Below are 23,714 nucleotides of genomic sequence, written 5' to 3' on the forward strand. Positions count from 1 at the left end.
TTATGCATTTTGCTGAAGGGTGTCTTACACGGAAGTAAAGACAATATTCCATCCATTTTTTTGTAATACATTTTCCTGTGCTGGTTTCAGTATAATCCGTGTGAAGATTTTCTTGTATGAGTTTTGTCTTTTCAGGCAAGTTTCATGAATTGTAAACCGGAAAAGGCCTTTAATTGCTTTTACTGCGGTACCGCAAATAAAGGTCAAGTGAATATATGCGCAAAAAATTTTCACTGGGAACTTCAAAAACATCGGATCTATGTGCTCGACACGATTCGACAGAAACGTAGAATGCCATGCCGCCACCTTGGCGTGACCAGGGTGTGTTACGTTCTTATGATCGCTTTTGAAACTACAGAATTACCGCTTAGCAGCAATACTTCAGAATTACTGCATAGGCAGTAGTTTGCCAATTGGAGTTTGGCATTCTAGTTTAAGTCCCCGGTAGCCACAGCGCGGCTCATCAGGAGACGGGGCTGTCCGATTGTTTGGCCAGACAATCCGGCGGATGCTGTTGTCCACAGGGTCACGACTGGGCTGCAAAATCCGCTGTCGTGCACTGTACTCCATGACAGACTGTAAAAAAAGTTTATTGTTAACCTTGCACTGCTGGTATAGCCTGTCTTGTTGCTCCATAGTTCGTTCAAAAGCAAAATCCGAGACGGTGCAGCATCAAGCTTTCGTCCTCTTCTTACCGTAAAATTACCCGTTGAGTTCATCTGGCTGAGCAACCAATCGGAGCTGGTGTCTCCGTTGACATTAATAGTAATATCCCTGCCTAAGACCGTATAGGTTCGATTCCGCATGCGCTGAGACAGTGCCGCTCCGTCATTTGGATTATCGCCGTTTGTTATCGTTTCGTTCAACACCTGTACAACTTGGTGAAATTTCATCAAAATTTACATTGGTAAGTGTGACATTAATAAAATAATGTATGACGCAGAGTCTGTACATATTAAACGGATCAATGCTTTATAAATTACCTGGCTGTACATGTCAAGCGCGTAGTAATAAGAAACAGCAACTGGGTTGACCTTAAAAACCAGAGATTATAAGAAGCTAGAAAAGCGCTGTTTAGCTTTTGGTTGCAGTATGCACTATGCGCACAGTATACCTGTTCTCCAGGAGAAAACACGTAGTTGTACTTTTCTGTCGACAACCGCTGGACCTCCTTACTGAAATTCTGATATTCTGGAGTTTCCTTTACCCGTGGCGACATAATGAACAGCGAACGAAACGCTGTTCGAGCATCCTAAGAAAAAGACAACGCGTTCTCGGCCATTTTCAGATGCAGATGGATCCGCTAACATTTGGCTTTTTTCGATTTACGTATGCTAATTATAAAGGGATGATTATAAGCTGTAATACAGATCACCCTTGCCTCATTGCGTCCAGCATCTTTCTCCGAATACCAAGTTATATCGCCAGCAGGTTGGACCGCAAAATATACCTTCAAAATTTAGTAGATTAAGGCTTTGTCAAATGTGATTAGTGTGAAAGCATTTTGCTTCTTACATATTCTTCCCCCGTCATGTTTTTATCAAATGCTGCAAGCTGGAACGTACAATCGGTGACCGGGGATGACAAATCAATCAATGAGACTATTGTAATATTCACCGCCTTACCATAATTGATCGAACGTGGCTGGCAGGTGCAAAAATCAAGATAACTGAAAAGAAACTCTTTTTATGCGGTTTGCTAATTAAGCATACCATACATATGACAAATGAAATAACCGGCAAAGCGTAAAAAGGTGACCACATAGGTACATTACACAGTTTACATAATTATACAGTATATTTATTTGTCATATTCAGTAGTTTAACTAAAATATCTGGTTGTATTGGCACCTCTTGCTACGTCACTGGAATCTTGAAGATAGTGTCGTATGTTAGCTCTATCGTCAGCTTGGATATAAAATCGGTTCACCGTAAACTGGTGCGACCGATCCGTTGTTAATCCATAATGGCGAAGAGCATCGACAACTGACATACACATCGTCGTATAAAGGTCATCATCGTTATCATCATCACATAAAAGTACCACCGTGTGGTAGCCAAATGCGGTTAATACTTTATAGATAAACTGGTTCATGTCAGCATCCATGATGTCGGAAACTCGCGTCAAGGTGGAATATCTAGTTCGGTCTAGCGCACCAGTACCGCCGCTTAATCCGAGCCCTCTGGAGATGTAAAGGCGTGTACATACGTTAATACGCACTTTTATTTCAAACGGCAGCTAATTGTTTTGCACCCTTTGTGAGCACTTACAAACCGGAAAATGTTGGTATGTTCCATTCTACAAAATCAAGATCGATGCACGAATAATTAAGTGCAGTGCAAACATTTTTCATAGTATATAAATTTTCTCTTCATAGCGCGCTCGTTTTTTTTATTTTGTAAAACTTGGCTACAAAAAGTGACCAATGTTTTTTAAAACGTACAATTGCACTTAATAAACTTAATGCTTAAGCAAAACCTACTAAGTAGATTGCTCAAATATCTCCCCACCTTTGGCAAGGTAGCTAATCATCGCCGTTGCTGCCGGACAGCCTAAAAAGTAAGATCATCGCCATCCAGAAAATCATGAAAGCTACGGATCTGCTTACTTGGACCAAATACTGCCATTACAGAATTCTCATGGACATTTCCGCAATACATGCGAGTAGCCCACAATGTTGCCGTCTGCTCCAAATGACTGCAGTCTGTTGCACCGTTGCGATCGTAGAAGCGTGATCTTGTTATGTTGAATAGTGAACCGTACTTGGTTCGTAGATCCTCTTCTCCTTTATCGAATACAGCGTTCAAAGCGCCCGCGTTCGAAGTTTCGTTACCGCGGACAACGAATTCCAGCAGGTTGATATTGATTGTTGCATCTGCCGGTGGTGCATGGTAGCCAAGTAGGCAAACGCAGGATGAGAAAAGTAAAAGAGACTTTTGAACTGATCCCATATTGGTGTTGTATAAAATTTCGTATGAAATGCGGCATCAAATAATTAACACATTTTCTTACTTACAATGTCATACGGTGGCAGAAATCGGCAATGTTCATTTGGCATTAGTTGGCTCACTAATACTGTGACAATATTCTGGTTTGCTATTTGCCCGTAGGTAAAGCTTAAATACCGAATATAGTACCTTACTGAATATTCATGTTTCTAGGAACAGACGGATATTCGTGCCACTCCGTATGAGGAAGCAGGCATGACTGACAGATATAATTATGTTTTCTCTAATACCGTCTAGAAAAGATTTGCTAAAGCGTATCGTTACGTTTACAGAAACTTTCGCATTTATATTCCACTACCTCCTTCGGTACTTTCAAGCTGAATTCGTCAATGAGGAAAATAATTATGAGGAATTACGGTGGTATCCTTTTAGTCCTATACTAATTTTTTAATCCAGTTGAAAACGAAATGCAGAAACAACGCTGAAAGAGCTAAGACTTTACTAAAGTATTTAAAACATGCAATATTGCTAGTTTGTTTAGCCTGTATAACTGGTTGCCGCACTACGCACTATTCTTAACCTTTTCAAATGCGGGATCGATAGCAAGTTATCGACATGGCAGTTTGCTTTGTATGTAAAAACAGCGTCGTTCTAGCGTACAGAAGCTAATTGGTAAGTTGGTAACTAATCAATTTTATGATTTCTTTTAAATACCCTTCTGTTGTGACGCGGTACGTGGTCTCATTAATTAATCAATTTCTGTATTCAGGGAGTGCATGGGAGTGCATGGGAGTGCCATACATGTCTCCGCTTTCACTGGCTTTTTAATTTCCACCAGCAATTTCTTGACATAAATAAGTAACTTATTTCGTCTGGGTACTCAGCTGTTATTAAGATACCCAAGATACCCAAGGCGCAAATTAGCAGAATGCTTGAGTATGTAATCGATAGAGCTACCACAACATACCCAACGGAATAAGAAAGTTCACAGAATAGTAGCTCCCAGATTACATCCGACAGCAACCCCTTATGTGGCACGGAAACAGTTGTTTTACGTTTCTTAGAAGATGTAGACAATCCCGATTCCAGAGAACATTCCCAAGCCAGCGCTGAATATTAGCGTCAGTTACAAAGGTAATAATTGTAGTGACCTTTGAAGCGCGTATCTGTACAGAATGAACTCAACGCTCTTGAACCTAACTAAACGCGACTTCGGGGCCAATTTAACCCGCTTCTCGAACTCTAGTATCCACAAAAATGGCTCTACAATATCGCCATCTGACGCTCTAAAACTGCATTATGCAGTCATAATCTTAAAACAGACTGCGACACCAATTGGTATGCTCCTCAACGGTGCCCTTTTGACGGTATTGGTCAGCCGCAAAACACTGCACAACTCCTTTTCTGTGTACATCGGCAACATTCTAATAACATCACTGCTTTATTCTGCTAGCGAATTCATCATCGTTCTAGTGGAACGCTATGGTACATCTACACCGGCGTTGTGCTATTTCCAGATGTGTTCGCAATGGGTTATCTGTGCTCAATGGGCTCATGCGCAAATGCAAATCTGTCTGAATCGCATTTGGGCGTTAACCTTTCCGATATCCTACAAGGAAAAGCATACCAAGAAATTGGCGGTGCTAATCACGGCTTGTAACTGGATGTTCTTATACGCCTTGGGTATTCCAACCGTGGCATTGAACACCATTTTTTATCCTCCCGTACCAGCGCGCCCCACTACAATCTGCTTGACGAGTATGCAGGCTTATGGCGGGTATTCGCTGGTTAACGTATTTATCGCCTTGACCCTTCCGACTGTTTTCATTATGCTGAGCTATCCCTACTTATTGCACATGCAACTGAAGCGATCCAGACAACGGAAGCGTCTCAGTGTGGCAGAAAATCCAGGCGTTGTTACACTGATTAAAGAAGATTTTCGGGCATTTATTGTGCTGACATCGAGCACGGTTTGCGTGACGTTATTCTGGACACCCATTACCATACTCAACGTCCTTGCCATTACTGGTCGTTGGCGCTCCAATCTCGATTTGTTCCAGCTCTTATTGTATCTATGTTCTCTGCTGGATCTGATTGTTAATCCTTCACTCATATTTCTATCCGTTAAGGATTTACGGTTAGCGACGTTGAAGACACTGAGACGCACCTTACTCGTGCGAAGTGTACATGTACAGCCTGGCGATCCACTCCAATCGTCTCAAACATCACAACGAGTGGGAACGCGGTAATTCGCCTTAAAGGATTCGGTGCTGGATCATCATCTACAACAACCATCGAGTCGAAATCGTGCGAATTTATAATTATGAGCTCGTAATTTAAAATATGTGATTTCAGTTCGTATTATGCTACATAATTGCGATGACAGTTGCGTTACAAACATTTATCAAAGCACTTTTAACGACACTTTACGAAGCTGACCCGGCTTATTATCGCCAGTTCATCATCATGACTTCTGTAACACATAATGCTGTATGTTAAAAACATTATTTTCTGTTGTAAAATTTGTTCTTTCAAATTTGCAAATCACTATCCGATACGACTATGCTGTTAATACAAAGCACAAACTACCGATATATTTAAGTTCTTATTAAATCTGACAGTAAACCGAATGGTTGTTCTGGAATGCAATGCAACCCTTCCCACAACTTGCATTTTTATTAATAATTATAATTTCGTGATGTACCCGTACAAGTGTAATACTCGTTTGCGCTATGCACATTAAAGTGTTGCGCATGCTTCAGAGAGCCAACAGATTCTGCCTCCGAAAACGAACCAAAATTTAATCAGATACGAAATACGGTACTCGTAGTGAAATATCGTGCAACAAGACACGAAAAAATCATACTGTAACAAAATGTACAGTTGTAAAAACAATAAATGCAAAGAGAGTGCGAAGTATCCTATATCTATACTAATTTTCTACTATGTCGCTACTATCCTTCATCGTAGACAGGATTAAGCGGTGAACCGACATATTTGCCATCTTTGTAAAGGTCAGTGTAACTGACGCCGAGCTGTTTCAGTGCTTCCTCCTCGATGTTCATTATAGCAAGCGTGTCTTTATGTGTCATATGCGGGCTCTCCAGCCAGCCTTCTTGCAGACAGCGACGCACCTCCTGCGCTTCATATACCATACCGGTCCCACCGGATTCGCCGCCGGTGTAAGTCAACCGGTGATTAACCTTCGGAACTGGGTACATTTCCTTCGTGGTATTCGTGGAGGTTTTCGATTTACGCTCCAGCTCGAAACGTTCAGGCCTCATAAAGCTGTTGGGAATCTGTACAAGAAAATTATATACTACTTGAAAAAGGATCTGCAATTCCTTTTTGTACCTTTATCGTTCCGTTTGTTCCAAACACAAAAGCTTCCTTGGGCATTTCCGCTAATAAAGTGCATGCAAGTTGAGCAATTCCACCGTTTTTCCATTGCAGTAAGAGCGATGTTGTCATATCGATAGCTGAAAAGTAAGCATCAATATGCGCACAAACATGGACGTATCGAGTATCATTATACTCGTAGAAATGAACGAACATTTAACATTTCAAGTAGAACAATTTAAGAATGTATTAATTTTAATCAGTCAAATGCGCACGCACAGTCATAACCCACTGCTTCCTGTCTTAAGGGGATCACTATATATGAGATGACTTTCATATAAATGGGTTATCGATATTAACATCAGCTTGTAGGAAATTTTTCGGGCTTTCTTGAATAGCTCTGTCCAGAGAGAGCGTAGACAAGATCGCAATATACCATTGTGTAGCCAAACCCTTTGCGCATGCAGTCAGAACAATTGAAAAAATGATCTTCCAGTTGTTTTTAACCTATTCATGTTTTCCCAGACCCACTTTCATCTCATAGTGATCCCCTTAAATTACGCTTACATTGTTAGCTCGCTTACATTCATTGTTAAGCTGTCCAGCAGCAGATAACCTTTCCGGCATTTCGTTTCCGAACACTTGCAGCGCAAACTGGATGGTGTACCCTCCAAGATCTTTTAGTGCTCCCCCACCCAGTTCTCTGCGGTACACACGCTGGGATGTTCTCCCGCTAGTTTGGCCGAGGTTGACCATCACCGTTTTGATTTCGCCCAGACCCGGCAGTTCTTGGCGCAGTCGATCGTATGCTGGGAAGAACCGACTCCACACAGCCTAATAATAAAGTGTGCTCATGAGAGATCATCCACTGTACCGGCTCAGCTTACATTATATACCGATGTACACGTTACACACAACAGAACGGCATGCATGATATAAAAGTCATACTTAACAAATTATAAGCCATTATTAATTAGTTCTAGGTGCAAGACAACTGCATATTAATTTTTTATTAGGGTTTACTCTACTACAAGTACACAAAAAAAAGTCTGAGCGTTTGTTGCATCTTAATCTTAACGAAAAACTGAATTCCGCTCTTGCCTATTGGAAGTAGAGCTTTAGCTGTTCGGATTTCTGGACAAGCTTAGCAGCTTCGTCGGCTTTGAGAGTCCGGATTGATCGTACCAATGTATACGACATCTGCAACATACAGTACTGTCCGTACAAGGGATATTCTTGTGGTTACATCAATATACGGAATACAGAATTACACCGGTATGGTGTATAGTACCATGGTAAAACCGTACCGACTTCTGGATCCTTGGCTAATTCTTCGTAAGATCCATATGCTTTTGTCCCATCGAACAGTTTCCTGTATTCTTCGGCTCGGCTTGCATTTCTTGATGCAAAGGCTTGCAGCTGTACAGTCATAGCGTAATTTACGAGTGCATTTATCAGGTCCATTTTGTTTATGAAGTAGCTTATGTTATGAACATTCGCGTTTTCATCCGATACCGACCTTGTGCTCAGTCCTTGGTAAACTTTCAACGGCGGCAGCAAAATTATTAGTGATACGCCCGCATCCCACAAATCCCCATCGGAGTGGGGATACTGAGATCGTATAGTTTTTTGCTGCGATTGGATACACAGTCCACAAAACGCCGGCAACAATTGAAATAATTTTGCTGTTATGTGTACGCATATTACTAAAGGTCAAAGGATGCAAACACCAAACTAGTTCTAATGCTTAAAGTATAATCAACTCAAACAGAAGAGTCGGAACTACTGTGTCTGGAAATAACGCAATCTCGTTCAGTGTAACTACATAGCCATGGTTAAAGCTGTCCGTGCAATAATACCCAAGCTTACAGTACTGAACACTGCTTCCACTTTCCATCGGCATGCATTTACAAGGTAGCTGGCTGGTCACAAATGATCGTAAGTTTATTCGTACTGTAATTCAGTGCTTCTACTGATGTGAGCTCTACACTCTACAGTAGCTAACATCGCAGACAGGTTCTTTTGCAATGGAAGTTTCCCATTTCCTTAACCAGCCTTTATGTTCAGCACCTGACAGACAGCCCACTTCTCAGTGGTACCTTTTCTGTTAAAAATCTGAAATACATTAGGGCGAGGTAAAAAAAACCAGGAAGAGCGATAGATAAATCAGTAAAACTAATTACGACGCAAATAAAGGCAAATATCAAAAAATTTTCGTTGCAGAATGCTTTATTTAAATCGCAACATTTAATTAAATTTGGAAAGTTTACAGAGAAAATTACGCAAAAAGCTTTTATTGTAAGCCTTCCATTGTCTTTGCCGTAGTCCCCGCTTATTTGGCAAACCAGTTGAGATTATGAACGCATTAATGAATATCAGTAAAAAAACTGCACAGAAAGCTCGCCAAGAAAGCTACCTGTACCGACCAGCTAATACAACAAATTAACGGTTTGGGACGTTTTTAAGTTAAACCCCATCATAAACAGAATTGAGCAGTGATCCAACATATCTGCCATCCTTGTAAAGGTCATCATAATTAACGCCAATCTGTTTCAGCACTGCTTCCTGTATATTCATAATGGCAAGTGTATCTTTGTGCGTCATATGCGGACTTTCCAGCCATCCTTCCTGCATGCAGCGCCGTACTTCCTGCGCTTCGTATACCATGCCAGTACCGCCGGCAGCGCCGCCACTATACGTCAGCCGGTGATTGACTTTCGGAACCGGGTACTTTTCTTTCGTGGTGTTGGTGGATGTTTTGGATTTCCTCTCTAATTCGAAATGTTCCGGTTGCATAAAGCTATTTGGAATCTGCAAACATACCGTTCGTAAAAGTTCGTAAAAGATCGTGTACTTAAGCCGAAGCGCTACCTTGATTGTTCCATTTGCACCGAAAACAAATGCCTCATTCGGCATTTCCGCTAGCGTACTGACTGCCAGTTGCGCAATTCCACCATTTTCCACTGGATCAACAACGATGTAGTCGTATCAATTGCTGTTGAATCAAAAAAGAACACACAAATTAAAATTTGTTGTTGTTGTAATATCAGCTGCAAATTCCGATTTCTATAAGATTTTATAAGCTTTTTTATATGTACTTTCGTTGTTTAGCAGCGCAACGGCCGAAATCTTTTCAGGCATTTCGTTCCCAAACACTAGGATGGCAAACTGAATGGCATAGCCACCAATGTCTTTTAGCGCCCCTCCACCCAGTTCCTTCCGGTAAAATCGGTGCGAATAACTACCACTGGTTTGACCTTTGTTGACCATTACCGTTTTAATTTCGCCGAGACTAGGAAGTTCTTGACGAAGACGGTGATATGCCGGGAAGAACCGACTCCATACGGCCTGTTCTCATGACGTATCGTAAGCATTTTTCCACCTTTTTATTTAACCAATCAAAGTGTTTTCTCGTACTTCTTGAAAGAAAAGCTTTAGCTGCTCGCTTCTTTGAATAAGCTTCGCTGCCTCCTCGGCTTTAAGGGTGAGGGGTTTTTCGCATAAGACATGTTTGCCGTGGTCCATCATCAGGTTAGCCACTTCAAAATGACTGGGATTTATTGTGCCGATGTAAACGACATCTAGAATTAATGAGAAGTTCTGAAAAAGTAGCTTTCTAGATCAGTACTTAATACAACGTTATTCCATTTCGTAGGCTTTTGACTGCTAGTTTGTTGTTAATGATAAGATACGAATGTGACAAGCAAGGATCCATACCGACTTCTGGATCTTGAGCCAATTCTTCATAAGATCCATAAGCCTTGACCGCACCAAAACGTGCTTTGTATTCTTCCGCCCGGCTCGCATTTCTCGAAGCAAAAGCCTGCAGCTAAGAGGGAAAAATATTTTAAACTGAATGGCGACCTCTTATAATACTTTGTGTTATTAATTTAACCGGAAAGTCTTACGCTTTTATTAGGCAACAGCCTGTAGTTACAGTGCACGGATTATCATATACGCTTGCGCAGAGTTATAATTGGATTAAAATGATTAAATCTTAAACATCGGTAAGTTGAGTAGCACAAATTAATAATCCTTACAAGGTGTTCAGATCTCGGCAGACTCTCCACGGCAGCAGCGAAATTGTTGGTTATGTGGCCACATCCAGCAAATCCCCATCGCAATGGTGATACAGATACTGTATAATTTTTTGCAGAAGTTGGGCGGACTGTGCAACATAGTGCTGCGAATGCGAAAAAAGCAACGCGTCGGAGAAGACGCATTTTAAATTTTAACTGCTCCGCAATGAGCCCAGATAATGGTTAAAAGATAAAAAAATATCTTAATTACGAATACTTTTAATTTACACCTTTAGAAAAGTGCAGCTTTATAGGTAAGAAAACCAAAACATACGCACAGCGAACTTAAAAGATAACATGAAATAATGACTTTAGTGGCTTCAAAATTTAGCGGCTTCAAAATTTAGCGTCTACCGGCATTCTCGCAACCGTTTGGATTGTGCTTTGCCCAGCAATGGAAGGTCCCCACCCACAGCAAATACAGAATCGAAACCGGACTTTGCACTGGCTGGACAACTTTATGTACTCTGTAGGTAGCTTGGTTCGTAGATTCTCTTCTCCTTTATCCAATACGGCGTTCAAAGCGCTCACGTTCGAAGTTTCGTTCCCGCGGACCACGAACTCCAATAGGTTGATATTGATTGTTGCACCTGCCGGTGATGCATGGTAGCCAAGTAGGCAAACTCAGGAAGAGAAAAGTAAAAGAGACTTTCGGATTAATTCCATAATAGTAGACTTAGTAGTAAGTGCAAAATTTCATATGAAGTACGGCATCAAAACATGTAGGATACATAGGGTGATACCGTAGAAGTCAAAAAAGTTTAAGTTTTTTACCATTCGTTAATCGGAATTTTTTTTGAATGGAAGCCGGCAACTTGGCGTGACCGCCGTGTTATTGGCTAATGTAGTGTAGTATACCGGTATATTATTGGTTATTATTAATATGCCGTTACTACACTTCATCGTAGACAGGATTAACCGGCATATTTGCCATCTTTGTAAAGGTCATTTTAATTGACGCCGAGCTGGTTCAGCACTTCCTCCTCGATGTTCATTATGGCAAGTGTGTCTTTATGTGTCATATGCGGGCTGTCCAGCCAACCTTCTTGCAGACAACGCCGCACCTCCTGCGCTTCATAAACCATACCAGTCCCACCTGATTCGACGTCGGTGTAAGTTAACCGGTGATTAACCTTTGGAACTGATTTCCTTCGTAATATTCGAGGAGGTTTTCGATTTACACTCAGTTTCGAAACGTTCTGGTCGCCTAAAGCTGTTGGGAATCTGTAAAAGACACTCTTTATTACTTGGAAAAAAAATCCGCAAAATTTTCTGCACCTCTATCCTTACGTCCATTGTAATAAAAGCGATGTTAACTGTTAACAGATTGTAGTCGTAGTAGCTATTAATCTAACAGATTGTCATATTATTGCCTTGATGGTCGCCGCCGCAGTGTCCACAGATATGGTCAAAGCTACACGAGGCGTTATTATGGCACTTGTTTTCCTGCCAGTTATGGCAACAGGTGTACTTGAAACGCTGCGTGCCGGCACGTTGGCCGGCATTTCCACGAAAAAGCGGTCGTTTTTTATTAGATGTTCTGCGATGAACATCTAAATCCAGCCGCCGTGTTTTTGCGTGGAAGTACTTATCGCCTGACGCCGAACGTTCATGAGAATCGGACAGATTTAAACCATCATGGTCTGCCGTTTCGCGAAATTCTTCGTCAAATCTTAAAACTGCTTTCTCTTCGTAGTCACGGCGTCGTATAGACAAAAACTCTAAATACTCAAGGTATTCTAAGAGTGACTCGTACTGTATCCGGCAAGTTGGTACTTGCCGGATACAGTACGAGCAAGTTTAACTGCGGTACGCAGACTATAGACCATAAACTCATCGAGAGATAAATCGGTCGCAGTTTGCCGGCTACGTTTACCGTTATGCAAAGTGACCTTTGGTGCTTGCTTATGAGGCAACGGTAAATGACGGGCATTAACTGACACTTTACACCGATTACGCGAGTTTGACCTTTTGCGCGAACGAGAAAAATGCGAAGAATTATCGCTATCTGTTGACTCACCCGAATGCGCAGTGGTCGACTGCTGGCGGCCGTAGTGGTGATGCGAGCGGTTGGCGGAGTAGCCACGAGAGCGAGCCCTTCCACGGTTGCTGCCGGCCGCACTGGTCGACGGGACTGGCTGCGGGTGATCGGTGCCATGCGGGGCGTTGGTGGTAATGGCAACCGGCACGTTGGCTTGCGCGGATCCGGCATTACTGTTGCGGGAACGTAACAGTTGGCGGAGATCGGACACAGCCAGTGACGCTCGTTGACTGATGAAAATCTGAATCTCGTTGCGGTCGGCGGGGAGCTTGATGAACTCCAAATCCTTCGGGTACGATTTGCTTTGGTGAAGGCGGAGGAGTTTGTCAAGGTTGGTGAAGCCGGCTTCCTCCAGATCAAGCAAGGTGGCTGGTGCAAGGCCGCATACAGTAATCAGCTCGGCCATCGGTCCAGCAGCAGCTATGCCGACGGGAGGTCTTACAGGGTGGTCATTCGGGGCAACCACGCCGTTGGCTTCCACGACGCCCTCCATGCGAGAAGGTGGGATACTATTGTGTGCGTAAAGTCGGGCCAGTAGGGTTTTGCGTACGCCGGTGTCGTCAAGGCCAGCGTCGCGACAGGCTTTCTTAAGCTCCGGAACCTTCAGTTTCTTCAGCTCGTTCTTGGAAACCATTGTAGAATTGACCGTTGGTAGTAGTGGGAGCAAAAACAGTTATTGCACGTATTACAAGAGAAGGCACGTATCTATCTGCAATAAGCAGGCTACAAGGCTATCTGCAATAAGCAGGCTACAAGGTTATCTGCAACAAGCAGGCTAAAAAATTTCTAAGCGAACTGGGAAGGTATTGGCAACTGGCTGTGCGGCAGTTGCTTATATACCTCATCCAGAAACTGACCGCTGGCCAATCTCCAAGCGGGCGGGGTCAGATGCGCCACTGACCAATAATGGACAGATTCCCTCATGGGGAATCTTAGTCTATCAATAGCTGAAATGTAAACGTAATACAAGTACTTCTATAGACACCCGAATCAGGCCAACATTACACTCGTGGAAATTAATCGACATTCAATACGAGTACTTTAAGTAGAACACTTTAAAAAAGTGTCTCACACGCACTTTGATGAACTACTGCTTCCTGTCAGAAATTACGCTTACAATTAGTTCGCCTACATTCATTGTTAAGTTGTCCAACATCAAATATCTTTTCCGGCATTTCGTTTCCGAACACTTGCAGCGCGAACTGAATGGTGTACCCTCCCAGGTCTTTCAGTGCCCCAGCACCAAGCTCTTTGCGATACACACACTGAGACGTTCTCCCACTCGTCTGATCAAGGTTGACCATCACCGTTTTGCTTTCGTCCAGTTCCGGCAGTTCTTGGCTCAGTCGATCGCACAGCCTAACACCGACTCCATACAGACTAACAAAAAATGCGCTCACCAGAAATTACAGTAAGTACGAGTACCTATTTTACCGGCCCATGCACAATACTTAACACCATGCAGATACAACAGAATACCATGTTAACGTGCCTTTTTGATAGATTTACTCTGCAGAGTAAAATTGTATTACACGAAAACATTGGTCATCCGTTGCATTTTGAGAGTCATTACGAAAACCTATCTTATTCTTGCCTCTTTGATGTACAGCTTCAGCTGTTCGGATTTCTGGACAAGCTTAACAGCTTCGTCGGCTTTGAGGGTCAACGGTTTCTCGCATAAGACGTGTTTGCCATGGTCCAGCATCAAATTTGCAACTTCCAAATGGTTGGGATTGATTGTACCAATGTATACGACATCTGCAACATACAGCACTGTACGAGTACAGAGCAGCCCATGGATGAACAATCATTCAACGGAAATAAATTTATCCCGCCATGATCTAGCATGGTAAAACCGTACCGACTTCTGGATCCTTTGCTAACTCTTCGTAGGATCTATATGCTTTTGTGCCATCGAATAGTTTCCTGTATTCTTCGGCTCGGCTTGCATCAAGAAGGCTTGCAGCTGTACAATGTCAATGTGTAATAATTTTATGAGTAAATCCATCAGCTCCATCAACTTATTTACAGTAGCTTATGTTATGAGCATCTGCGTTTTCATATAGTCATTATGTAATTTATGAGTACATTCATAAGCTCCATCAATTTATTTGCAGAAGTACTCTGTAGCTTATGTTACGAGCATTTACAATACGTTTTCATATACTGACATCGTGCTCAGTCCTTGGTAAACTTTCGACGGCGGCAGCAAGATTATTAGTGATACGACCGCATCCTAAATCCCCTTCGGAGTGGAGATACTGAGATGGTATAGTTTTTAGCTGTGACTGGATACACAGTTCACAAAACGCCGGCAACAATCGAATAATTTTGTTGTTATGCACACGCCTATCACTAAAATATATAACGGATATAACGCCAAACTAGTTATATCCGTTAAAATTATAATTAACTCGAACAGCAGAATCGGAACTACTAATTTGATAGCAGGTGCGGAAATAACGCAATCTCGTTCAGTGTAACTACACAGCCATATTAAATATTCCATAGCAGTACAGCAAATGGTGCAAAAATAATCAAGCTTATTCATCACTGCATATACGTAGAAATTTCCACTTTCTATGGGTATGAATTTTCAAGGTGGCTGGCTGCTCAAAAAATTAATGATCGCAAGTTTATTCGTTACTGTATATTCAGTGCTTCCACTGATGTGAGCTCTAGCTAACATCACAGACCGGGTCTTTGCAATGGAAATTTCCCATTTTCCGGCCGTTATGCACATCGAATGCGAGACAGCCCAATCTTCACTCACGACTTTTCTGGTAAAAATCTAAAACATGTTGGGGCGGGGGTGAAAAGCATGGAAGAGAAATAAGTACATAACAAAATCAATTACGAGGCAAATACAAACCAAAAAATTATCGATGGCAAGCAAAATGCTTTATTGGAATGTGATTTTTGCAATTCTTTACAGAGAAAATTACAGAAAAAGCTTTTTTTTCTTACAGAGAAAATAGGCCCTTTTTAGTGGATTTGCCATAATCCCCACTTTGGTAAACGAGATTGTTAACTTACTAATCAATATCACTAAAAAAAGCTGCAGAGAAAGAAGCGACTATGCCGCCAAGTTAACAGTTTGAAACGTTGTAGGTTAAACCCCATCATAAACAGAATTAAGCAGTGATCCAACATATCTGCCATCCTTGTAAAGGTCATCATAATTAACGCCAATCTGTTTCAGCACTGCTTCCTGTATATTCATAATGGCAAGTGTATCTTTGTGCGTCATATGCGGACTTTCCAGCCATCCTTCCTGCATGCAGCGCCGTACTTCCTGCGCTTCGTATACCATGCCAGTACCGCCGGCAGCGCCGCCACTATACGTCAGCCGGTGATTGACTTTCGGAACCGGGTACTTTTCTTTCGTGGTGTTGGTGGATGTTTTGGATTTCCTCTCTAATTCGAAATGTTCCGGTTGCATAAAGCTATTTGGAATCTGCAAACATACCGTTCGTAAAAGTTCGTAAAAGATCGTGTACTTAAGCCGAAGCGCTACCTTGATTGTTCCATTTGCACCGAAAACAAATGCCTCATTCGGCATTTCCGCTAGCGTACTGACTGCCAGTTGCGCAATTCCACCATTTTTCCACTGGATCAACAACGATGTAGTCGTATCAATTGCTGTTGAATCAAAAAAGAACACACAAATTAGCATTTGCTATTGTTCTAATATTAGCTACAGATTCCAATTTTATATATACTTTCACTTTTTAAATACTTTTCATATTTTCATTTCATTCGTTTTATGCTTTTTTTCGTTTCATACTTTCGTTCCTTTTTATACTTTCGTTTTTTTATTTCATACTTTTTGTACTGATGTACTTTCGTTTTTATATACTTCTCATTTTTAAATACTTTTATATACGTTTTATTTATAAGTTTATTTATAAGTTGAGGGATATACTTTCGTTGTTTAGCTGTGCAACGGCCGAAATCTTTTCAGGCATTTCGTTTCCAAACACTTGGATGGCAAACTGGATGGCATAGCCACCAATGTCTTTTAGCGCCCCTCCACCCAGTTCCTTCCGGTATAGTCGCTGCGAATAACGTCCACTGGTCTGACCTTTGTTGACCATCACTGTTTTGATGTCGCCGAGACCTGGAAGTTCCTGACGAAGGCGCTGATAAGCCGGAAAGAACCGGCTCCATACGGCCTGTCATATAGGATAACATATGTTTCATGATGGCGCTGTTAACTGCTAAGTAAGTGCTAAGTACAGCATTAATCGAAGTAATGGTAGTACACAAATATGCATTGTTCCAGCTTTTTAGTTAACCAACGTGCTTTCTCGTACTTCTTGAAAGAAAAGCTTCAGCTGCTCGCTTCTTTGAATTAGCTTTGCTGCCTCGTCGGCTTTAAGGGTCAGTGGTTTTTCGCATAAGACATGTTTGCCGTGGTCCATCAGCAGGTTAGCCACTTCGAAATGATTCGGATTTATTGTGCCAATGTAAACGACATCTAGAATTAATCAAGAGTTTTGAAATAGTAGGTTCCTGGATCATAATACAGCGCTTTTCCAGTTCGTACTCGGTAGGCTTTTGACTGCTAATTTGCTGTTAATGATAAGACGACGAATATACGAGTACAAAAAAGCAGCATCCATACCAACTTCTGGATCTTTCGCCAGTTCTTCATAGGATCCATAAGCTTTGAACGCACCGAAACGTGCCTTGTATTCTTCCGCCCGGGTCGCATTTCTCGAAGCAAAAGCTTGCAGCTTGAAAAACCCAAAACCGGTAAATTAAACGGGTAACCGGTAAGCACAAAAATTATACTTACAATGTGTTCAGATCTCGGCAAACTCTCCACGGCAGCAGCGAAATTGTTGGTTATTCGACCACATCCGACAAATCCCCATCGCAATGGTGATACGAACACTGTATAATTTTTTGCCGTAGTTGGGTGGACGGTGGAACATAGTGCCGCGAATGTGAAAAAAGCTACGCATGGGAGAAGACGCATTTTAATTACTTCGCAATCAGCCCAGACGATAAAAGATTACACTGACTTCCTAATACTTTTAATTAATACCTTACGAAAGTGTGCAGGCTGTATGGGTAAGAAAACTAAAACATACGCACGGGAATTTTAAAGATGACATGGAACAACGACTCTAGTTGCTGCAAAATTTTATTGTCTACCGGCAGTCTCGCGACTGTTTGGATTGTGCTTTGCCCAGCAGTGGAAGATCCCCACCCACAGTAGAGAATCGAAACCGGACTTTGCACTGGCTAGACAACTTTATAATGGTAGCAGCTCCTGACAGTTCCTGTGGCTTTCTTGCAGACGTCTGGTGCTGCGTGTATATTATATTATGCGCGAAAGTGAGTTTGGAGTGGTATTATGCAGTCAAATTACAGTAATACGAGTACAAGGCAGGTCAGTCTCTTTATACTGTGTGTGCGAGAAATTATAAGAAGGTGATATGGTGTAAGTTAATAAAGTCGCTGCTCATGGCCGTGCCAACAAGTTCGCACAATCAAATTTGTACACTGTGGCTAGCTGGGTACATGTCCATATGTACAAAGTGGTATAGTAAGCAATAATTTCTAACGCCCCGGTAAAAGTATCTGATCATTTACGAGTTGGATCGTTTGCTAGTTGTCTGTAAGATAAAAGTATTTTACTATTAGTGTCAGCCGACTGTCTGCGAACATTTTAGTGCTATCGCACAACGAACAAAATGACAAAATTATTACAAATTACATAACATTAACGCTAATCGTGCTCGTTTGACCATTTGTCGCTCGGAGGATCATGTCCGGGCAAGTACTCGAAAGCCAGCGATACCCAAACGGTCGCAACTGAGGGGCGCCGTTGGTCATCGACTTCCATGGAGACGTAATATTTCCGTTGATATTATTTCTAAAGGATAATTGGTCAAAAAATCGAAAGAAACACGTAGGAACGCACAGATTTAAGTACAACGCACCGATTTTATGGGTGAATTGCTAATTTTCTAATGTTACTGACTTAAGGCAAATAGATAAATGCTGCTGAACTATAGATAAATGCTGCTGAAAATGCAAAAACGACTGTTGCACTTCTCTGCATTCCAGAAAAGCCAAACTGTACCACTGAATCGTTATAGGAAATGGTCATTCATGCTTAACCAAAAATTAGTCAAACCAGCCGTCAAATAATTTCCAGCTGCCGCGGGGTTTTTTGGTGGTCGTGCCGGGCGGTCTGGTCGATGTTGGTACTGGTTTTTTAGTGGTAGTATCTGGCAGTCTAGTCGACGTTGGTACTGGTTGCGGCGGAGACTTTTCAATTTCCGAAGGTTTTCCACTGAATTTATTGGGTTGAGAAAGCGATTTATATGATAGTACACTAACTACGAACGATTCGATCTCGGCTTCGTTTTTCCCACGTAGAATTCGAAAGGTCCCATCTTCTCCCCACTGTGTCCCCCACGAGTTCATACACAGCTGTGATAAAAAAGAATGCATGAGAAAAACGACGTACCATAAAGTTTACTAGATAATTTAAACGTACGAATATAATATACAGTAGTGACCAGCTTAAATCTCCAACTGTAATCCTGGTTTGCCGAACATTTTTGGTTTTGATGCAACTGCTTACCCAGTATTTAGTGGAAATCCCATCAGTGTGGTCAATACCCCAACCGATAATTCTCGTTGAATGGTAGGAGTTGGGAGACTGCAGATAATGCTGATAACGCGGATGCAGGCGAGCATGACTAGAGACATGGTACACGCCACTGCGGTACATAAAAAAGTCAGGGAACACTTGAAAGACCGCTTGCACCGGACCGTGACGGTAAATCTCGCTCATTATCGCGTCCTCCTACAATGGGTGTATTTTCAGAGCAAATCGATGTCATATTGTCATGTAAAGCTTTCCGAGCTACCTGACTTGCAAGAGCAGTTTGTAAGTTGATCGTAGCCGAATACTTGCTATATTCTTACATTCGATGTACCTCGTTAACAATTGCAAGGTTAGCGGTGAATGTTTATTATACGAGGTACGATAGGCGCTTATCATAATTTTGTAGTGCAACTTGCGCGTACTGGTTTCCAAGCCGATGATACGACATGGCAAAACATTCATGGTTTCTTTTACTGACTTTTGAATCAATGAGATACGGGGGTCCAGCAGTGTACAGAATGCGTTGATCGGAGGCTCGGTTGGGGCAGTCCCACACGCCGGTTGTGTTTCCCACGGTTTCCACGGGACAGTACCCACTACGTCCTGGACAGCGATCATCTGCGCACAGTTTTCCGAAGGGATAGCACTCATCTTGCAGAACCCTAGTTAACAAAATTAGTGGCCGTGCTGTCCGCATACATACATTCTATCCTCGTACTGTGCCACTGCACAATGCCCAAACGAAGCCCTTGTGACCTTTACCCTTTATACGTAAAGTACTGCCATGCTCGATCGACCAGTCCACCCTTACATCCTTGATATGCCGGAATCGTCTCACAGGACATCAACTGTTGCACCGAAAAGGACAGTTTTTTGGAGCCTTTACTCATTATGGCGATACGATCTGCTGCAACGGCTACAAACACAGGCAACGGCTTAAAGACAAAAATGCAGCCATGTGCCACGGCACGGTGTTCCTATGCTACATTACTCTTGTTTCAAAGAAGGTTTTTTAGGGCGGGTAGCGGAATAGTAGGAATGCTTACCGGCAGTAGAAAATGCCCATGAGACTGCGCAGTTGCCTTGATCACGGATCTCCTGTATAAGACCGGGCCATTTTAGCCGGGCGTCAAAATTGTCGGGAAGGTCTTGCGGTTTCGTCCTAATGGACAGCATGTTAACGAAGCTCTTCTTGGTTCCCAATCGAAAGCGGCATCCTTCCTCCAGTGTCAGGCCCCACATAAAAGAGTAGTTGCTTGCTTTCCATCTGCAACAGAGGCACTACGCTATAGTACCCCTAGCCGCGCAGTTTTATAAGATTTTACAGTAACTGTCTTCAGCTGATTCTTACACACCTGTACTTGTCAGGATTGCTGTTAATGTCGATAATGATATCCTCATCAATGAGACACTCGATTTTATTATCACAATCAAATGCAAACGGCTTGTCGTCGGCGTCCGCGGTTTCACGGCAGGTGCTATAGTGATGTAACCACGAAAACCAGCACAAGTAAGTAGAAATATTCGTAAACAAAGCAGACTCACATAATCAGTTGTTTACTTGAACAAAGTTTTGTGTGAATGAACCTACGTGCCGGTGCAGGCATTCTCACTGTCTGCAATCCTCTTTGAATTGCAGGTTTCCTGTTAAGCGCAAGTACGCTATCGTGCTTTGACCTTTTCAGTGCTTTTGCCTTGTGCTCGCTTTTTCCTTGAGGTTGCCATTTGATTGACTTGTGAGTTTTGTGGTTTGTTAAGTAGTTTTAGGTATACCACTATCGGAGGAATGATCCCCTATATATCTGCATATGTTTGCATATTTGTGGTCATAATTTGGACAACCGGCATGCCAGTAGACATAACATAATTTCGGTGGCGCGCACTTAAAGAATCTTTGCATAATTTTATGTACAATTTCCATTTATTCCCATTTTACTTATATTTTTTTTATACGGTCTTCTATACGGTGCATAGGAGTTTCAAATCAACAACTAGCAACAATATGGGCTGCTTTGTTACTCAAATTAATCATGCTGGCAATAGTAGCATAACCTACCGCAGTTTTGCGTTAACTACCTATAAGCATGTCCGATACTTACCAAACGCGGCAGTTCTTCTGCATTCTGTTGTCAGCTTCATACAACTTATCACCATCCCAACAACCTGCAACGAACGGTAAAAATCGTATAAGCTGCACTTCTTTGCAATGAATATAAAAATTTTGTAATTTCATATGCAAAGTGAGCATTGTAATAACTCTCCCCGTGACCTCTTGAATTAACCGAAATTTACAGGCTATTTTTAATCTTCGTCCATTATTTTCCAAGACCAAAGCCTGCATATGTTGTGGACAGTACGAGTAGTCCTACTAATGTACATGTTAAATGCAATACCTAGAGAATCTGAATCAGGTTGTGGTATGGTCCACGTGGCGTCGTCCGGCGCGGTCGTTGTTGTGGTTGTCGTAGTTGTGCGTCTGGTGGTGGTCGTTGTTGTAGTGTTGGCACTTTCCATGGTCATTGTGGGAAGGTTACTGATTCCGCGGCAATGCGAATAGAAATCTGGACAACAGTCGGGAATGTCACCATCATCCCGCCGATCACAGAAGTCATCACAGTAGCAAAGGGTATCGTATCGGCTATCGCCTTGCGTTTCTGGATCAGCCGGACGAATATCTACAGCGCATTCATCGTTTCGGTACAAACAGCATCCACCTGCGTCCGCTGGTAGTTGTGAGCAGTAACTTCCGGGAATTCCTTCGAATCCAACGGCGGTAGCCATATTTATCCAGAGGAGTGATAACGAGAATACGCAGATCAGTAATCGGGTGTCCATAATAAATATTATTATCAGCGTATTGCACGGGTGGTAGGGCACTTGTTATGAGAATTCGCTAGGTCGGTTTAAGGCAAAGAGCACTTTTGTAGTTCTGCATATTATGAGTCTATGACAACTAACCGACCTTCGTCCACAAACCTTCCAACTAATCTTTGTCCAAAAATAAACCACATTTATAGCACTAAACCGGTGCTACATGGTTTGTGGTTTTTTCATTGAGAAATCCGATTGGCGCAGCCCATTCATACATATTTCCCATCGTAATTATTATTATTATTATGATTTTTTTACGTGCGACAGATCACCATGCCGTACGATAAAACTTGCAGACATAGTACGTTCACACCTAGCGAATACGTGATTGCCTTGCAAGAAAATTTGCCGCTCAACACCGCGTGATATCATTTTGACTGGCAAAATGAATACTTTAGTATAGTTCTACATAATTATTACGTATGTGACTAACCATAACTAGTAGTAAGAAGTAGTGTTGTACTTCGACAGGGCAGTTTGTTGTCTCGATCGCTCCCCAAACAGGGTCGGTGGTAACTTGTAACTGATTGTGAAAAATAAACCGGCAGTCGAGGCTAACGCTTTTCAATCCATGAGAAAATCTCAAAGGTATTTAAAGGGTTTCCCTTATGATTTAGAATATTCAAAACAACCATAGTTATGCGAACGGAAATATAAAATCAATTTCTTCCGCTTATAACGCAATGCCCAAATGCAGTGCATAAACAGAAGACAACGCTGTGCGTATATTGAATTAAACATAATTATATCATGCCTAGTCATAACTGCAATGCAAAGGTCACACGGCAGTCAAAATGAACAAATCAGTAACTTTATAAGTGCTCATAACATTGACTGCGGTTCGGAAGACACGTTCACTGTAAAAGCAAAACCTTTGGCAAATTGGTTTCACGTACAATAAAGGTCAAGCAAGACAGAGAATGGTCTCGCGGCAGTCAAAACACACACTATAAACACTTTAAATTAAACACTTTAATTATTTATAAACTGTGTTCGTTATTACAATTTAACTGGGCGATTCACAACCTTTAGCTTTAATCCCGATCATGAGGTACGTTCGTACCAAAAGTATTTACTGCTGGCAGTTATGGCCCTTTCGGCATTACTGGTTCGACCAAAACGGTCCATACAATTCCCCCAAAAACATGTTCATGTGTCAGAAGCTTTTATGCCATATTGTACCGAGTAAACTGAGTTCTGGCTTTCGCTGTTGCCGGTACTTGGATCAGTTACTCGTGCGCCGGCCGGTGTTCTTGTCAGATCAGGCGTAAATTCCCCTATACGAGCGTACAACTGCGGGTACATTGACCTGGACACTGCACTCCCGTCGCACATCACCCATCCCCGCGGCAGCACCATGTTCCCGGCAAACGCCACAATCGCTCCGACCGGCAGACCATCATTTCTCCCGGTTCCCGCATGCGACACCTCACTATGCGGCAGCATAACCAATCCCTGAATGGCCATTCCCACCGCCAAACACACCATGATATCTTTCCTGGCGAACCGGAACGTCTTGTACAGACAGATGGTCAGCGTCATCAACAGCGAGATGTACGCAATGTACTTGATGGTAAAGTATCCATCCATCATAATGAGCTTGATGGAACCGACACTGTACTCCCAGCTGTCGATCATCTCCATGATGGAACGCTCCCCGGTGCCCACGACCTTGTCGACTTGCTCCAAGAACGAGGAGATGGTCGTCTCAACCGTGGAGACAGTGTTGTGCCAGGTGGATAGCACATCGTCGTCAACGTCAACGGATAGTCTGGGTTGGTAAGTTTTCAGGTCGGCCACAGCGT

The 23,714-nt window shown here is 42.4% G+C and overlaps 6 protein-coding genes across 7 annotated transcripts; all 6 read right to left on the reverse strand.

Moving 5' to 3' along the window:
- Positions 1-149: 149 nt before the first annotated feature.
- On the reverse strand, positions 150-3,032 carry LOC129585022 (atrial natriuretic peptide receptor 1-like). Its single transcript, XM_055477526.1, has 11 exons — positions 2,609-3,032; positions 2,511-2,552; positions 2,271-2,298; positions 1,851-2,182; positions 1,626-1,669; positions 1,516-1,554; positions 1,382-1,450; positions 1,115-1,252; positions 984-1,034; positions 696-869; positions 150-576 (listed from the first exon to the last, which is right to left on the reverse strand). The coding sequence occupies exons 1-11, from the start codon at positions 2,949-2,951 to the stop codon at positions 388-390; spliced, it is 1,449 nt and encodes a 482-aa protein (XP_055333501.1). The 5' UTR covers positions 2,952-3,032; the 3' UTR covers positions 150-387.
- A 5,493-nt stretch (positions 3,033-8,525) lies between these two features.
- LOC129584996 (trans-1,2-dihydrobenzene-1,2-diol dehydrogenase-like) lies at positions 8,526-10,712 on the reverse strand. Its single transcript, XM_055477471.1, has 6 exons — positions 10,328-10,712; positions 10,005-10,116; positions 9,705-9,868; positions 9,386-9,635; positions 9,159-9,282; positions 8,526-9,098 (listed from the first exon to the last, which is right to left on the reverse strand). Exons 1-5 carry the CDS (start codon positions 10,508-10,510, stop codon positions 9,209-9,211), a joined length of 783 nt encoding a protein of 260 aa, XP_055333446.1. The 5' UTR covers positions 10,511-10,712; the 3' UTR covers positions 8,526-9,098; positions 9,159-9,208.
- Positions 10,713-10,750: 38 nt separating this feature from the next.
- LOC129584997 (uncharacterized) lies at positions 10,751-13,490 on the reverse strand. 2 transcript variants are annotated; one of them, XR_008689960.1, is made up of 3 exons: positions 12,387-13,490; positions 11,141-11,590; positions 10,751-10,956 (listed from the first exon to the last, which is right to left on the reverse strand). XR_008689960.1 is itself a non-coding variant. In XM_055477472.1 (2 exons), exons 1-2 carry the CDS (start codon positions 13,039-13,041, stop codon positions 11,574-11,576), a joined length of 672 nt encoding a protein of 223 aa, XP_055333447.1. In that variant the 5' UTR covers positions 13,042-13,490; the 3' UTR covers positions 10,751-11,573. The 2 variants fall into 2 exon arrangements, 1 of the variants encoding a protein (XP_055333447.1); XM_055477472.1 differs by having other exon boundaries at positions 10,751-11,590.
- Positions 13,491-13,664: 174 nt separating this feature from the next.
- LOC129585047 (trans-1,2-dihydrobenzene-1,2-diol dehydrogenase-like) lies at positions 13,665-15,408 on the reverse strand. The gene is made up of 4 exons (XM_055477562.1): positions 15,375-15,408; positions 14,269-14,373; positions 14,002-14,165; positions 13,665-13,787 (listed from the first exon to the last, which is right to left on the reverse strand). The coding sequence occupies exons 1-4, from the start codon at positions 15,406-15,408 to the stop codon at positions 13,767-13,769; spliced, it is 324 nt and encodes a 107-aa protein (XP_055333537.1). The 3' UTR covers positions 13,665-13,766.
- On the reverse strand, positions 15,305-17,541 carry LOC129585026 (trans-1,2-dihydrobenzene-1,2-diol dehydrogenase-like). Its single transcript, XM_055477530.1, has 6 exons — positions 17,209-17,541; positions 17,035-17,146; positions 16,724-16,887; positions 16,333-16,582; positions 15,925-16,049; positions 15,305-15,864 (listed from the first exon to the last, which is right to left on the reverse strand). The coding sequence occupies exons 1-6, from the start codon at positions 17,389-17,391 to the stop codon at positions 15,520-15,522; spliced, it is 1,179 nt and encodes a 392-aa protein (XP_055333505.1). The 5' UTR covers positions 17,392-17,541; the 3' UTR covers positions 15,305-15,519.
- Positions 17,542-18,297: 756 nt separating this feature from the next.
- LOC129585023 (uncharacterized peptidase C1-like protein F26E4.3) lies at positions 18,298-22,104 on the reverse strand. The gene is made up of 8 exons (XM_055477528.1): positions 21,432-22,104; positions 21,138-21,201; positions 20,394-20,516; positions 20,085-20,305; positions 19,801-19,954; positions 19,517-19,700; positions 19,012-19,236; positions 18,298-18,857 (listed from the first exon to the last, which is right to left on the reverse strand). Exons 1-8 carry the CDS (start codon positions 21,871-21,873, stop codon positions 18,549-18,551), a joined length of 1,722 nt encoding a protein of 573 aa, XP_055333503.1. The 5' UTR covers positions 21,874-22,104; the 3' UTR covers positions 18,298-18,548.
- Between the last annotated feature and the right edge of the window lie 1,610 nt (positions 22,105-23,714).

This window comes from Paramacrobiotus metropolitanus, unplaced genomic scaffold (assembly GCF_019649055.1).
Source record: "Paramacrobiotus metropolitanus isolate TYO unplaced genomic scaffold, Prichtersi_v1.0 Parri_scaffold0000015, whole genome shotgun sequence".
Classification (NCBI taxonomy): Eukaryota; Metazoa; Tardigrada; class Eutardigrada; order Parachela; family Macrobiotidae; genus Paramacrobiotus; species Paramacrobiotus metropolitanus.